Source organism: Scardinius erythrophthalmus (assembly GCF_964197995.2).
Source record: "Scardinius erythrophthalmus genome assembly, chromosome: 3".
NCBI classification, from domain to species: domain Eukaryota; kingdom Metazoa; phylum Chordata; class Actinopteri; order Cypriniformes; family Leuciscidae; genus Scardinius; species Scardinius erythrophthalmus.
Genome location: NC_138223.1, coordinates 59,658,417 through 59,674,944, shown reverse-complemented (window position 1 = coordinate 59,674,944; position 16,528 = coordinate 59,658,417). Strand labels below are relative to the sequence as shown.

Here is a 16,528-nt window from a genome sequence, read left to right as displayed (position 1 = left end):
TCTAGGGCTTAAATCAAACTTCATTCACGCACATATGAAACCCTTGCATACACATATACTAGGTAGTCACACATACATGTATACTGCTGAATGCTCAAACTAATACATGCACAACTTCTAAAGTCGCTCACGCACACACACGCAAACTCTACACACACGAGACGTGCGGAACTCTCCGCGCACATACTCATCTGAGACGCGAGCACACACACACACACACAAACAAACTCTCCACGCACATACTCATCTGAGACGCGAGCACGCACACACAAACTCTCCGCGCACATAATCATATAGACGGCGCCTCATAAATAGATCGATCTCCGCAACGTATTGAAGCGCGCGTCCGAGTGAAGCCAAGTGTGTGCGCGAGCCAAGAGAAAACACTGTATTCGCGCCACTGATCGCAGCGGCAACGAGCACTTTGATCACTTGATATAAAAAACACATTTCAGCGCTAGATCTCTTATTTAACAAACGAACTAAATGAATGCTCTGCTGGTTAACTGGAGATGTTTTATTAGGCTATTGGATCATTCGTGCCGTGAGATGTTTTATAGGGGGCGGTAAAAAACGTCAGGCACCGAAATCAGGCACCGAAAGTTTCGTTCTTATTCGGTTTGGTTACTACCGTTTACGTCGGAACCGGTTCCCTATTGGAACTGAGTTTCGGTACCCAACCCTACTCACACCTAAGGCAGTTATTGTAAATGAAATAGTCACGGATAATAGCTTCGATGTACTTTGCCTTACTGAAACTTGGCTTAAACCTAATGATTATTTCAGTCTAAATGAGTCTACTCCATCAGGATACTCCTATAAGCACGAACCCCGTCTGATTGGTCGTGGCGGCGGTGTTGCAGCGGTCTAAAGAGATATTCTCAATGTTACTCAGAAAACGGGTTATAAGTTTATTTTGTTTGAAATACTTGTACTAAATGTTACGCTCTTAGATGTTAGAAAAAAATCCATATTATCTCTAGCCTTGGCTACCGTATATAGACCGCCTGGGCCTTACGCTGATTCCTAAAAGAGTTTGCAGATTTTCTCTCAGATCTATTGGTCAATGTAGATAAAGCATTAATTGTTGGAGATTTTAACATACACGTAGATAATCCAAATGATGCGTTAGGGGCTGCGTTTATAGATTTATTAAATTCCTTTGGGGTCAAACAAAACGTCACCGGACCAACTTATCGTCTTAATCACACACTCGATTTAATTATATCATATGGAACCGATCCAACCGATATAGATATCATTCCACAAAGTGATGATGTCACTGACCATTACTTGGTAACTTGCATATTACGTACTGCTGTAATATGTCATGCGGCGCCGCGTTTTCGACCAGGCAGAACAATCCTTCCATCCACCATAGATAATTTCTCGAGTTGCTTGTCTGATCTGTCTCAGCTGCTGCCTGAACCCAAACAAACAGATGAACTAGAAGAACTAACAAGCACTATGAGCACCATTCTCTCTAGAACACTGGATGTTGTTACACCCGTTAGATTAAAAAAGGTCAGAGAGAAAATTAAAGCACCATGGTACAATAATACTACGCATGTTCTAAAGAGAGAAACCCGTAATTTAGAGCGTAAATGGAAACAAACTAATTTAGAGGTCTTTAGAATTGCGTGGAAAGACTGTATGTCACGTTATAAAAAGGCCCTAAAAGCGGCCAGGGCTGAGCATCTCCGCAAACTAATAGAAAACAACCAAAACAATCCTAGGTTTTTATTCAACACCGTGGCTAGACTAACAAATAAACAGACGTCACCCGAACAAAATATCCCGTTACAGTTTAGTAGTAATGATTTCATGAACTTCTTCACTGAGAAAATAGAAAACATCAGAACCACAATTGTAAACGTTCAATCCTCAATCGCACCTTATAATTCAGCCTCAATTCCCCCCCCCGCAAGAACAATTACAGTGCTTTACAACTATAGAACAAAAAGAGTTAAATAAACTTATCACTTCATCTAAAACAACAACATGTTTATTAGATCCTATACCAACTAAACTACTGAAGGAAGTGTTACCTGTAGTGGGAGAGCCTCTCCTCAATATTATTAACTCGTCTTTATCTTTAGGTCATGTTCCAAGAACATTTAAACTGGCAGTGATAAAACCTCTCATTAAGAAACCACAATTAGACCCGCATAATCTAGCAAATTATAGACCCATTTCAAATCTACCTTTCATGTCTAAAATACTAGAAAAAGTTGTGTCCACTCAACTGGGCTCTTTCTTGCAAGAAAATTATATCTATGAAAAGTTTCAGTCAGGATTCAGGCCGCATCATAGCACTGAAACTGCGCTCGTTAAAATCACAAATGATTTACTCTTAGCTTCTGACCAAGGCTGCATCTCAATACTAGTTTTACTCGATCTAAGTGCTGCGTTCGATACTATAGATCATACAATACTCTTAGATCGACTACAAAATTATACTGGTGTTCAAGGACAAGCATTAAGCTGGTTTAGATCATACTTATCAGACCGCTACCATTTTGTCTATTTAAATGGAGAAAAATCAATCATAATTCCAGTAAACTATGGAGTGCCGCAGGGATCTGTGTTGGGCCCTCTGTTATTCTCAATATATATGCTGCCACTTGGAAATATTATAAGGAAACATGGAATTAGTTTCCATTGTTATGCTGATGACACTCAAATATATATTTCATCACGGCCGGATGAAAACGCTAAATTATCAAAATTGACAGAGTGTGTTAAAGATATAAAAGATTGGATGACGCGTAATTTTCTATTATTAAATCCAGACAAGACAGAGGTAATACTTATCGGTTCAAAAAACCGCCCACAGAACCTCTCACAATACAACTTTGACATCGTAGGATGTCCTGTTACTTTATCCTCTACAGTAAAAGACCTGGGTGTTATACTCGATTGTAACCTGTCTTTTGAAAATCATATTTCGTATGTTACAAAAACAGCCTTTTTCCACCTTAGAAACATTGCTAAGCTACGTAATATGCTATCAGTTTCTGATGCAGAAAAGTTAGTTCATGCATTCATGACCTCGAGACTAGATTACTGTAATGCTTTATTAGCCGGTTGTCCTGCATCCTCAATAAACAAGCTACAGTTAGTCCAAAATGCAGCCGCTAGAGTTCTTACTAGATCAAGAAAATATGATCATATAACACCGATTTTATCATCACTACATTGGCTACCTATAAAGTTCCGTATTAATTATAAGGTATTGCTACTGACTTATAAAGCCCTAAACGGCTTAGCTCCAGTCTATTTAGCGGATCTTCTATCACCCTATAATCCATCGCGCTCTTTAAGATCAATAAATTCAAGGCTTTTGGTCATACCTAGGATATCCAGATCAACCAAAGGAGGGAGAGCATTTTCACATTTGGCTCCAAAACTCTGGAATAGCCTTCCTGATACTGTTCGTTGCTCAGACTCACTCTCCCAGTTTAAAACTAGATTAAAGACGCATCTTTTCAGCCAGGCATTCATATAATATTGTTAATCTCACAGTTTCAAATTACAATCCGGCCTCTAGTTCATAAATGCCAGAGGAGAACTGGCCCCCGACTGAGCCTGGGTTCTCCCAAGGTTTTTTTTTTAGGACACCATTAGGCCGCTTGGAGTTTTTTCGGTTCCTTGCCACTGTTGCCTTTGGCTTGCTCAGTTGGGGATATTTTGGGGATATTTAATTTTATTCTATCAATCAATAAATTCCACTAGAAACAAACTTTGTTGTATTATTTTACTTTAATACTGTGAAGCTGCTTTGATACAATCTGTATTGTGAAAAGCACTATACAAATATACTTGATTTGATTTGATTTGATATCAAGAGAAACTATAGGGTTGCACGATTTTGGAAATAGATTTTAGATTTTTCCGGTTAAAATTGCTTTTTTAAATTCACAGAATACACACACACACACACACACACACACACACACACACACACACGCACACACACACACACACACACACACACACACAAATGTTTCCAACAAAATGTAATGAACAGGTTTGTTGTGCCTTGTAGGCATAGGCTGCATAAAATAATAATAACAATAACCTATAGCAGCCTATAAATCTTTCAAAAGCAACATTTCAGAGTAACAACTATGCTAGCTAAAAATATATTGATTATCATATGTTACTTCAAATGTTTCCATTCGTTATGATGATATGAGTAAAACATGAAGCCTAATGTTTGTTGCGTTTTGCTTTTCAAACGCACAGCGCGCTCCAAAATATGGTACATTCAAGCGCAGTGTGCGCTCCAAAATATGAAATATTCAAACGCACATCGCGCTCCAAAATATGAAATATTCAAACACACAGTGCACTCTACAATATGAAACATTATGGTTACCATATTATACATATCTACGTTTGAGCAGATATCCACAAACACAGTATTTAACAGTAAACACGGGTCTAAATATTATAATATTCACCATATATCTAGCAACAGTTCAACTGCAATGTGAAGTTTATGCAACAATAACATTTTTATTACATATTACCTTACATCTTTCTTGTCTTCAAATCGCGTTCTTCTTCTTCTGAGGTAAATCCAATGTAAGCTCACAGCGTGTCTTCCAAACTTGACGAAAAGCAGAGACTTATGAAGTTTGGTGCTTTGTTTTTGAGGTAAGGAGTGCATTCGTGTTCCATGTGGAGATTTGCATGTGAATCTCTTTTGCACGCGTGGGCATGGTCAAATTTAAAATAATGAGCAAGGGTTTGAGATACTGGACATCTTGTTGGTTTTATACAAATTACTTAAACAGAGAATATTTGTTTTCAGTTTGAATCCGATCATTTAAAAGTACACACTTAAATGTTTATAAAGATATATGGCTCATAAATGTGACAAATATTCACTGAGTTTTGTTTCAGTTTATAGACGTGCTCAAGAAAAAAAAGTTCACCGAGATGGAGAGGCAGAAAGCACACCCTGTTTATTTTCTTTATTTTACAAAAGCACAATGTTTGGATTTGATTGTAAGTGGACACATACAAAAGTAGACATATCACAGATTCTTTTTTCATATTTCTTTTTTCTGTATGACCATAAATGACGGAGTAATTTAAGTTTATTGTGCTACTATGTGAAGAAAATCCAGCAAAACGCGCCAGCACGTTCGCAACTTTCTCCTGGGTGTCTTTTAGATCACCACACTGGAGCGCTATAATTGTTCTTCATGCGCAGAGCCGATCCTGACCTCCCTGGGGCCCTAAGCAAAATTCTGTTAAGGGGCCCTCAAACCTGACCCATTAGCCATGTAAACCATTAGCCATTGTCACTTAGTCACACCTGACACCCAGTGCTTCCACTACAATCTTCCCTCCTTTATACTGGGACCAGCCACCGGGGGTGATCGAGACTCTGGGTTTATGACCGATACTGGGACCAGCCACCGGGGGCGATCGAGACTCTGGGTTTATGACCTATACTGGGACCAGTCACCGGAGGGCGATCGAGACTCTGGGTTTATGACCTATACTGGGACCAGCCACCGGGGGGCGACTTTTGTCCCTACAGATCAGGGATGGGCAACTTCGGTCCTGGAGGGCCACTGTCCTACAGAGTTTAGCTCCAACCCTGAAAAAAATCACCTGCCTGTAATTTTCTAGTAATCCTGAGGACCTTGATTAGCTTGTTCAGGTGTGTTTGATTAGGGTTGAAGCTAAACTCTGTAGGACAGTGGCCCTCCAGGACCGAAGTTGCCCATCCCTGCTACAGATGTTTTGCTGGAAAGTGCTAGTTTCATTTAGTGCACGCGCATATGAACGCATGTTAACACGCAACACGGTTATATTTTCCGAGCTGTAGTTTATAAACAAACACCATTGCCCTTTGCCGTTTATCAAATGTAGCGTATGGACAAACTCACAGTGACTTGTCATTTTAAGATTCAGAAAAGCTTTTAACCATTCACCTCATAAATGTAAATCACAGCCTAGCACCGAAGAGTCTGAACCAAATTACCCTTTTTGACACATTTGTTGCCGAGTAAAGTTTAACAGAAACACCCCCAAAATCAAGGAGGTGGCTTCAAAGACTTTGTTATCAGTCAAACCCCCTTTCTCTGCAAGCAGGGAAACCCAGGTGGCCACAGAAAAGCTCTGAGATGCCATTACACACACACACACACACACACACACACACACACACACACACACACACACACACACAAACTCCTTTGTATCTAACACAGAATATAAATAATTCTGAAATGTATATCCCTGTATGCATGAATGTTTTATTCCTTTATATTGACAGTTGTGATTTCCTAGTGTGTAGTTTGAACTCTTAAGTGCCTATTTTAAAGAATGTATTCCTAACAGAATGCGGTCCTGTTACTGGACCCCCTGTTAGACTGATAAGAGTTTTACGACCCCAAAAGGAATCTGCAGAGAGCTGCGACTGCTTACTCCATTTCTTTTTGAGGATTTTATATAAACCATGTTAATCCTATATATTCTCTATATATATATACATATATATATATATATATATATATATATATATATATATATATATATCCACTTGAGAAATATATCGCATTAGGATTATAAGCATCTAAAAGATTATTGTGTTAAACATCCAATCAAATTACAAGATTCAGAGGTCTGCCCGAACAAAGGGTCATACAAACGTTCCCGCCAAAGGAAAACGGTTCTTATTGGCTTTCATACACCTAGAGGGTGTGTTCGTTTCACACTTTAAATGTTACGATCACAAGATCCGAATGTTTTTTTTTTGTCTTGTCTCATCGTCTCTCCGTTTTATTTTACTTTGCTTTTTGTATTAGTCGTATCTCCGCCTTATTTAGTGTGGCGGAATAGCACTTGGAAGCACTTCGCAGTAAAAAGCCACGCCTGAAAAAACCTCTCCCTCTCACTTCTGTCATTAGAACCAATGTGACTTTTTACTGCGCCGAGTCGAAGTGCTCCCAAGTGCTATTCCGCCATACATTATAGTTATCCTTTTTACCTGCTTAGAAAAGCGCCACGTTTTATTTTGTGTCACCTTACTTGGTCGTGTAACTACTCGTGTAACTGTATTTAAATAGGGAAAACGTGGAGGTGTTTGGTCGCTTCTAACTTTATCTCTGTTTGGTCCCTAATGAATGAACTGGGCTAAGCTAAGTGCTATCAAAGTGTCGCCGCGCGCCAGAGTGATTAAGTGCACGCACTGAGACGAGAGAGATATGCATCAACTCGTCTTAGTTAAGGGAATAACAGTTTAATATGAAAAAATGGTGGAGTGTTCCTTTAAGAACAAGCGTGTTTCAATAACAAGCTATGCTTGCTCTAATGCTATTTCCAACACACTGAACGGCATGTTTCCAAGAACTAGAAAGACCAAGCGTGTCCAATACCTGACAGAATCATTTTTTTTAAGCCTAAGCAAAACGGATAGCATTAGCAACAAGCATGTTGCCAATACCCTGATAGCTTTTATTAAAGAGCTTAAAAAAGGAACTTAGCTTAGCTTCGTGAAGACTTTCAGAAATGAATGGAGAGTGAATTACGGCCAGCTGTGATGTGGATGCTCTTGATAATAATAATAATAATAACTTTATTCTTATATAGCGCCTTTAAAGCAGCTTCTCAAGGCAAGAGACTGTGCATCTCTGATATTTGGAGGAAGAGCATTCCAAAGCCTAGGAGCATATGATGAGAAAGCTCTGTCCCCCACAGTACGCAATCGAGTCTGTGGAACCGCCAATAGACCAGCTTGTGAAGAGCGTAAATGACGCTTGGGTGTGTATAAAGTTAAAAGCGCAGACAGATATTGAGGTGCCAAACCATGCAGTGCCTTATATGTGAGCATAAGGATTTTAAAATCGACTCGGAACCTGACCGGGAGCCAGTGCAAAGACTTTAAAATCGGTGTAATATGCTCATTTCTCCTGATTCCAGTCAAAATCCTAGCAGCAGAATTTTGTACACTTTGTAATTTGTTAAGTGTGGTTTTAGGGACCCCAGCAAGAAGTGCATTGCAGTAGTCAATGCGGGAAAAAACAAAGGTATTAATAAGCCTTTCAGTCACCGAGAGGGATAACATAGAGCGAAGTCTAGCAATGTTTCTGAGATGAAAAAAAGAGTTTTTAACAATGTACCGCACATGAGAGTCAAAGGACAGACTAGAAACACAGACACAGGCTCAGGAACAGACACAGGCTCAGGAACAGACACAGGCTCAGGAACAGACACAGGCTCAGGAACAGACACTGGCTCAGGAACAGACACTGGCTCCGGCTCAGGAACAGACACTGGCTCCGGCTCAGGAACAGACACTGGCTCCGGCTCAGGAACAGACACTGGCTCCGGCTCAGGAACAGACACTGGCTCCGGCTCAAAAACAGACACGGGCTCCGGCTCAGGAACAGACACTGGCTCCGGCTCAGGAACAGACACTGGCTCCGGCTCAGGAACAGACACTGGCTCCGGCTCAGGAACAGACACTAGTTCCGGCTCAGGAACAGACACGGGCTCCGGCTCAGGAACAGACACTGGCTCCGGCTCAGGAACAGACACTGGTTCCGGCTCAGGAACAGACACTGGCTCCGGCTCAGGAACAGACACTGGCTCCGGCTCAGGAACAGACACAACAGACACTGGCTCCGGCTCAAAAACAGACACGGGCTCCGGCTCAGGAACAGACACTGGCTCCGGCTCAGGAACAGACACTGGCTCCGGCTCAGGAACAGACACTGGCTCCGGCTCAGGAACAGACACTAGTTCCGGCTCAGGAACAGACACGGGCTCCGGCTCAGGAACAGACACTGGCTCCGGCTCAGGAACAGACACTGGTTCCGGCTCAGGAACAGACACTGGCTCCGGCTCAGGAACAGACACTGGCTCCGGCTCAGCAGCGGCCATTTTGTCCAAAGACCCAGGCTCAGCGGTGGCCATCTTGTCCAAAGACCCAGGCTCAGCGGTGGCCATCTTGTCCAAAGACCCAGGCTCAGCGGTGGCCATCTTGTCCGAAGACACAGGCTCGGAAAATGTGACGTGAACAGGCTCGGCGGCGGCCATCTTGTCCGAAGACACAGGCTCGACAGACGTGACGTGAACAGGCTCGGCGGTGGCCATCTTGTCCGAAGACACAGGCTTGGCGGCGGCCATCTTGTCCGAAGACACAGGCTCAGCAGTCGTGACGTGAACAGTCTCGGGATCGGCAGACGTGATCTTCCTCCCTCTTCTCCGTCCGCGACGGCGAGATGGTGGTTCCGGTCCGTCCCTCACGAGCCCAGGGTCGAATGGGGGCCATGGTGGAGAGTGATGCTGGACCTCCACTCGACCACCTCCTGCTCTGCGACCTCCCCGGGTTCCACGGAAAATGACAAGGTGGGTTCCTTTAAAGTACTCTCTCCTCTCCAGTTCAGTGGCTGGGGAAAAAAGGCTCGAACTCACACTACTGGATCTCTGCATGACGGAGTCCTTCTGTCACGATCCACACAAGGAACAGGCAAGATCCAAATGCAGTGTAAGTTATTTATTAGGTAATCCAAATCGTAGTCTTCCATGCAAAAAGGTCAAAATCCAAATATCAATCCAAGAACAGAAAACAAACTGGGAATACAGGGAACTGAAGTGGTGTGAACAAAACAAGGACTCCGTAACACCTACTAAAACAGACAGGGTTATATACACAGGGAAAACAAGCTAAACAAGATAACAAGGGGGTGTGGTAAACTGAAACACCTGGGAAGACTAATCAACATAACGGGGAACAGTTGAACATGGGACAAGACACATGGCAGGATCACATGACAAGCAGGGAATTACATGACAGACAAAAACAAGGAACAAGACACAAAACCCACACCGTGACAGTTTTAAGCTGTGAAACTTACAGGATGTTTCAATAGTACAAAGACCTCTTATATGTGAAAAGAATTAGGAAAACTTGGTCTCATGTCACCTCTTAAAAATGATTCCTTTATGAGAGAAAAAAGATTTAGCCTACTTCTGAACTATGAGATAGATTATAAAGAACTACTTGTGAAAACACTGCAGTAAAGTTGAAAAATATCTTGTAGGGCAGGAAATATGGTAATAATTTGCATTTTGATCTGGCACCATATTATTGAGCTTTTATGTTGTTTTATGCTGGTGCTGTAAAAGGTTTAAGCATTTTTAGATGATTTAGTGTAGACAGACAATTTTTGGAAACCGCTAGTGTGGACTGAGAGCATTTTGAAATGTAAATGCTATTTTTAAATTGTGGCTTTTTCTATTTGACCACTGTAGGACGTACAGTGTATTTTGACTAAAATAGGATTACTTTATGAATGCTATAATTCAGTATCTCATATAATGTTACTCTGAGTTGACCCCATCTAGGGGTTGAAGTTGGAGACTCAAGGCCTCTGGGGATGATGGACCTGTGACTTCACCTGGGGATGTGGCCAGAGCCGAAAGTTACAGTCTTTGACCTCACGGCCCAACTCCATGTGAAACAGATTCATTCTACATTATATCTTGCCAATCATTTATCTACTAGAATTTTTTTTTGTTATAAATACTATTTATAAATAAATTTGTTTGGAATAACTAGGCTATGCTATGGATAAGGGAACCCTATGGTCAGTGAGCGTCAAGCTGTTCATCCACCAATGTGGACGACTTCTTCACAACGACCACATATTTCACAATATTTTACTTTATGTTGTCTTTGTATTGGCAATTATTTATCAATTTTTTTCTAGTTTTTAAGGTGCTACTGCTGCCACTTTAAAGAAAAGCACCCTGAACCCCAACTTATTGTGCAGTATTTACTCTCTTCTAGTCTTGCTGGCTGTAATCTCACTGGTCAGGATTGTGAAATAGTGTCATCAGCTCTACAATCCTCAAACTGTGTCCTGAGAGAGCTCGACCTGAGTAACAATGCCCTGCAGGATTCAGGAGTGAAGCTGCTCTCTGATGGACTGAAAAGCCCACACTGTCAGCTGCAGATACTGAGGTATTTAAGAACATATGAGAGATTATTTACAGTATGCCGGTCATAATGTTGATGTGTGTTTGTAGATGGTCTGACTGTGTGTGTCTGTAGGTTGTCTTTCTGTATAGTGACAGAGGAAGGCTGTGGTTATGTGTCTTCAGCTCTGAGTTTAAACCCCTCACACCTGAGAGAGCTGGACCTGAGTAACAATGACCTGCAGGATTCAGGAGTGAAGATTATTTCTGAAGGACTGAAGCGGCCAAACTGTAAGCTGCAGATTCTGAGGTATTTAAGAACATATAAGAGATAATTTACAGTCTGCCGGTCATAATGTAAATGTGTGTTTGTAGATGGTCTGACTGTGTATGTCTGTAGGTTGTCTCTCTGTATGGTGACAGAGGAAGGCTGTGGTTATATGTCTTCAGCTCTGAGTTCAAACCCCTCACACCTGAGAGAGCTGGATCTGACGAACAATGACCTGCAGGATTCAGGAGTGAAGATTATTTCTGAAGGATTGCAGAAGCCAAACTGTAAGCTGCAGATTCTGAGGTATTTAAGAATATATAAGAGGTTTACCACACCAACACAGAAAAGATAGAGAAGGCTTTCGACTGTGTCCTTCGTGGCATCTTGTGGAGAGTGCTCTGGGAGTATGGGGTCGGGGCCCTTTGCTAAGGGCTATCCGGTCCCTGTACAACCGGAGCAGGAGCTTGGTTCGCATTGCCGGCAGTAAGTCAGACTTGTTCCCGGTGCATGTTGGACTCCGGCAGGGCTGCCCTTTGTCGCCGGTTCTGTTCATAATTTTTATGGACAGAATTTCTAGGCCCAGCCAGGGGCCGGAGGGTATCAGGTTTGGGGACCACACGATTTCATCTCTGCTCTTTGCGGATGATGTTGCCGTGCTGGCCCCATCAGACCAGGACCTTCAGCATGCACTGGGACGGTTTGCAGCCAAGTGTGAAGCGGCTGGGATGAAAATCAACACCTCCAAATCCGAGGCCATGGTTCTCAGTCGGAAAAGGGTGGTTTGCCCGCTTCAGGTTGGTGGAGAGTTCCTGCCTCAAGTGGAGGAGTTCAAGTATCTTGGGGTCTTGTTCACGAGTGAGGGAAGGATAGAATGGGAGATTGACAGACGGATCGGTGCAGCTTCTGCAGTTATGCGGTCAATGTACCGGTCTGTCGTGGTTGCGGCTCAGCTCTCGGTTTACCGGTCAATCTACGTTCCTACTCTCACCTATGGTCATGAGCTGTGGGTCATGACAGAAAGGACAAGATCCCGGGTACAGGCAGCTGAAATGAGCTTTCTCCGCAGGGTGGCTGGGCGATCCCTTAGAGATAGGGTGAGAAGCTCGGTCACTCGGGAGGAGCTCAGAGTAGAGCTGCTTCTCCTCCACATCGAGAGGGGCCAGCGGAGGTGGCTCAGGCATCTTTTCCGGATGCCTCCTGGACACCTTCCCAGGAAGGTGTTCCGGGCATGTCCCACCGGGAGGAGACCCCGGGGAAGACCTAGGACACGCTGGAGTGACTATGTCTCCCGGCTGGCCTGGGAACGCCTCGGTGTCCCCCCGGAAGAGCTGGAGGAAGTGTCTAGGGACAGGGAAGTCTGGGCATCCCTGCTTAGACTGCTGCCCCCGCGACCCGGCCCCGGATAAGCAGAAGAAGATGGATGGATGGACATATAAGAGATTATTTACAGTCTGCCAGTCATGTGTGTTTTTGTAGATGATCTGACTGTGTGTCTGTAGGTTGTCTGGCTGTATGGTGACAGAGGAAGGCTGTGGCTATGTGTCTTCAGCTCTGAGTTCAAACCCATCACACCTGAGAGAGCTGGATCTGAGCTACAATCACCCAGGAGAATCAGGAGTCAAGCTGCTCTCTGGCAACCGGATGGATCCAAACTGCTCACTGCAGAAACTCAAGTATGTGGGACAATAAGAGGCCCGGTTTACACCTGGTATTAAGATCTGCCTCAGGTGATCTGACCACAAGTCGTTTACTCTCATTCGGATGTAGAGCAATTCCAGCATTATGGACGTGACATTTACAGTCAAAACTTAAAATATAAACTCTCATAGAATGTATTTATTACCAATATATTGAATAGGGCTGTCAAGCAGTTACAATTTTTAATCAAATGAATTACATGATGTGTACTGCGATACATTGTGACACCCCTAATTGACAGCCAATGGGAATCAATTCTGCTATAACATGCTTGAGTATATAAGCAGCAGTCAAAGATGCGATAACAATAAACAGAATGTTACCGTCTGCTGGTTGGACCCTAATACAGTTTTGGATGGTGTGAATGGGCCTTAACTGTTTATGTCTCAGTGACTGAAAGTCACAAAGCATATCCATATTGAAAAGTGTGCATATTGGGTCTACAGCTTATCCACAATAAAGAAGCTGACACATACCCAAAGCAACATCTTTTACTCAAACCCTAACCCTGACATGATGGTCCTCATAGTGGAGAACTGTCCTTACATTTCAGGTCAGTGTCATGCCCATCCCCCAACACACGAGTTATGAAAATGAATGAACAGAGCAAGGTACATTTTACTCGAATTTCAGATGTCACAACAGCGTCTTTAAGACGACAGTCCATGTCAACCAGTCTAGTATGATGCCCAACCATCCTACACTTAACATTGCCTGTGTCAAAGAGAAGAAAACAATGAAGGAACATACGTTCACTTACTTTCTCTTTCACTGATGAGGAAGGATTCACACTGCATTCAGTCACAGCCACTGATATATCGTCACACAATTCATGTAATTGTGAGAAACCCAGGTACAACCCTGAGGCAAGGATGTTTGCCAATTGGCCACCACAACTAATTCTAGTATCAACCAAAGTCTAAATATCTAGTGTCACTTTCATGGCTACGTCATGCACAAAGCAGACATGCAGAATTTTTTTTAATAATCTGCTGCACATAAAAAACTAAACAAATTCATGAAATGCAGAACATGGTTGACTTTCAGTGATAAAGTCTTTAAGAGACTCACCCTTAAACGCCAAGGCCAAGAGGAATCCCCATAGTTGTATGTGACCTCCTCATCTGGAAAGATATGTCTTATACTAAACAGACACAGGTGTGGCCTTCCGTCAACAATGATTGTCTTGACTTTGCAATTTAGATTTCTGTCATCATCATTCACCAGTCGTCCAAGAGAAGTGTCCTCTTTTGTTGCATCTATGCTGTGAGAAAAATAGTGCAGTAAGAAACTTAAAACATAAGACACACACTGAAACATAAGGTTCTAACTGAACATTTGGGTTAGGCTAACCTTGGCCTATTTAACCTATATTCTAATACACATTGTGACAGTTAACTTGACTTCCTAAGAATTTAATAGGTCAGATGATCCACTTAAGGTAAAAAAAAATATAATAATACCCCAGTTGAACAATAACCATGTTATTGATTATCACTAACAAATAAGTTCCTAATGTTATAAGAACCCTAGCAAATCTGCTATTGTAATAATAATAGTAATAAAAATAATCATCATAATCATTTTTTGTTTTTATTAGAATGACATGCAACTAGTTTGCTCTGAATATGAACCAAAAATAAATAAATAAACCAAAAAAGAAACAGCCAGCTTACCAATAACGTGTTCCATTCCATGTGAAGTCAAACAAGTACTTGCCTTGAACATCTTTACCATATTTACTTTGAGAGAGAATCCCATGGTATTCAACAACAAAGGTGGATGGTTCAATGTGCTCAAGTGCAAACACACCTCTCCCTAAAAGGGCAAAATAATATATAATAATAAAAATAAAACATGAACCCAAGTGCACCTATATGTTACAGAGCTAACCAACTTATCCTTTTAAAGAGTTAAATCCTGTAAAACTGTGTGATGTAATATGAGGTGCAGGAAGTTAAAAAAAAAATCAAGCATTGGTTTTCACTGTGATAAAGCCTACTAGTTGAATTTGGTTACACTATTCTCTGTATACATCATTTTAAGTATTTATGTTAAAATAATAATAAAAAAATTGTTTAATTTTTTTTTTATCTCTTAACCTTTATGAAAATGAGCGGCTGACCCAAGGGTAAAATGTGTGAATGTGAAAGATCATGTCCAGACTGCCAGCAATAGGCCTACTTTTCTTTCTTACAAGTGCATGCCTACTTACTTTATGATTTGATTTGTCTGCACTCTGAACATAGTCAAATTGCCTTGTGGTGCACAACTTACCTTTGAATGTGTTGATTTGTCGTCCCTCAATGAAGGCTTTGTCTTTGCCCGACAATATGTGTTCTTTTGCATCCTGCTCAGGTTTTATTCTCTTCTTTTTTAACATGTTGACTGAAAACATTCCAGACAACATAATTAGTATGTATTATATATATACTAGGGCTGACTTCTAATAGTCGAGGATTCGACGATTCGATTCGGAGAGGTCTGATTCGACTATGAACCTCATAGTCGAATACATGGGCGTCAGTTTGATTTGAAATGTGCTGGGGACAGAGACGCATTCGCATTTTCAGAAGGGCTGGGTACCATTTTTATTTTATTTTTTCAGGTCATGTTTTGAAAGACGATGTCCTGTAGCTTACTAATGTAAATAAATAAAAATGTATTCAAAAATCTGCTTCACATTTTCAGCAGGGCTGCGGAGCGGCTGTGAGTTGACTCCACACGGTTCTCATGTGCGTTAAAAAGCTTTACGTGGTTTAATGTACCTAAACAACGATTACCAAATTCCCCTCTCATGTTGCTCCACATAACCACTTAAAATGATAAAAAAAATCGAACCCAGAGTCCAATTATTATGGACGTTATCTGATATTAAGCGTTTCTGCTTTACATTTTCAGCAGGGCTGCGGAGCGGCTGTGAGTTGACTCCACACGGTTCTCATGTGCGTTAAAAAGCTGACTCCACACGGTTCTCATGTGCGTTAAAAAGCTTTAAGTTGTTTAATGTACCTAAACAACGATTACCAAATTTCCCTCTCATATTGCTCATCATAACCACTGAAAATGGTCAAAAAATCGAACCCAGAGTCCAATTATTATGAACGTTATCTGATATTAAGGGTTTCTGCTTCACATTTTCAGCAGGGCAGCGGAGCGGCTGTGAGTTGACCCCACGCGGTTCTCATGTGCGTGAAAAAGCTTTACGTGGTTTAATGTACCTAAACAACCATCACCAAATTTCTCTCTCATATTGCTCCTCATGTTTATGAAATGTTATGATATATGTGTGATATATATGTTTTTTAGCTCTTTTGTTTGAAATGGAAAAAATCTAGCTGCTATCTAAAAAAAAAAAAGAAAAAAAAAAAAGGTTCGACTATCAGTCGACTACGGCAAAATCTAACGAATCAGATTCGACTATGAAAATCCTTAGTCGAAAACAGCCCTAATATATACATACTAATTATGTTGTGTGGATGCTTTATATACTGTACATTATTGTCAGACTTTAGTCTATATCAATAAATACAATATTTTACACATAAATAGTTGATAAGTGAGGTTTTTGAGGCTTGTTACTTTTGATAAGAAACAGTCTCCGATTTCAAA

The 16,528-nt window shown here is 41.6% G+C and overlaps 1 protein-coding gene across 2 annotated transcripts in view; it reads left to right on the top strand.

Moving 5' to 3' along the window:
- Window positions 1-16,528, top strand: part of LOC308687551 (NACHT, LRR and PYD domains-containing protein 1 homolog) — a 75,445-nt gene that overhangs the window by 34,817 nt on the left and 24,100 nt on the right. Inside the window, exons 3-6 of one of the 2 annotated variants that reach the window (XM_081360153.1) lie at window positions 10,820-10,993; window positions 11,084-11,257; window positions 11,348-11,521; window positions 12,718-12,891. In XM_081360153.1, coding sequence (XP_081216279.1) covers window positions 10,820-10,993; window positions 11,084-11,257; window positions 11,348-11,521; window positions 12,718-12,891 — 696 coding nt within the window. The remainder of the gene's footprint in view (window positions 1-10,819; window positions 10,994-11,083; window positions 11,258-11,347; window positions 11,522-12,717; window positions 12,892-16,528) is intronic. The other variant, XM_081360154.1, reaches the window with a different exon arrangement.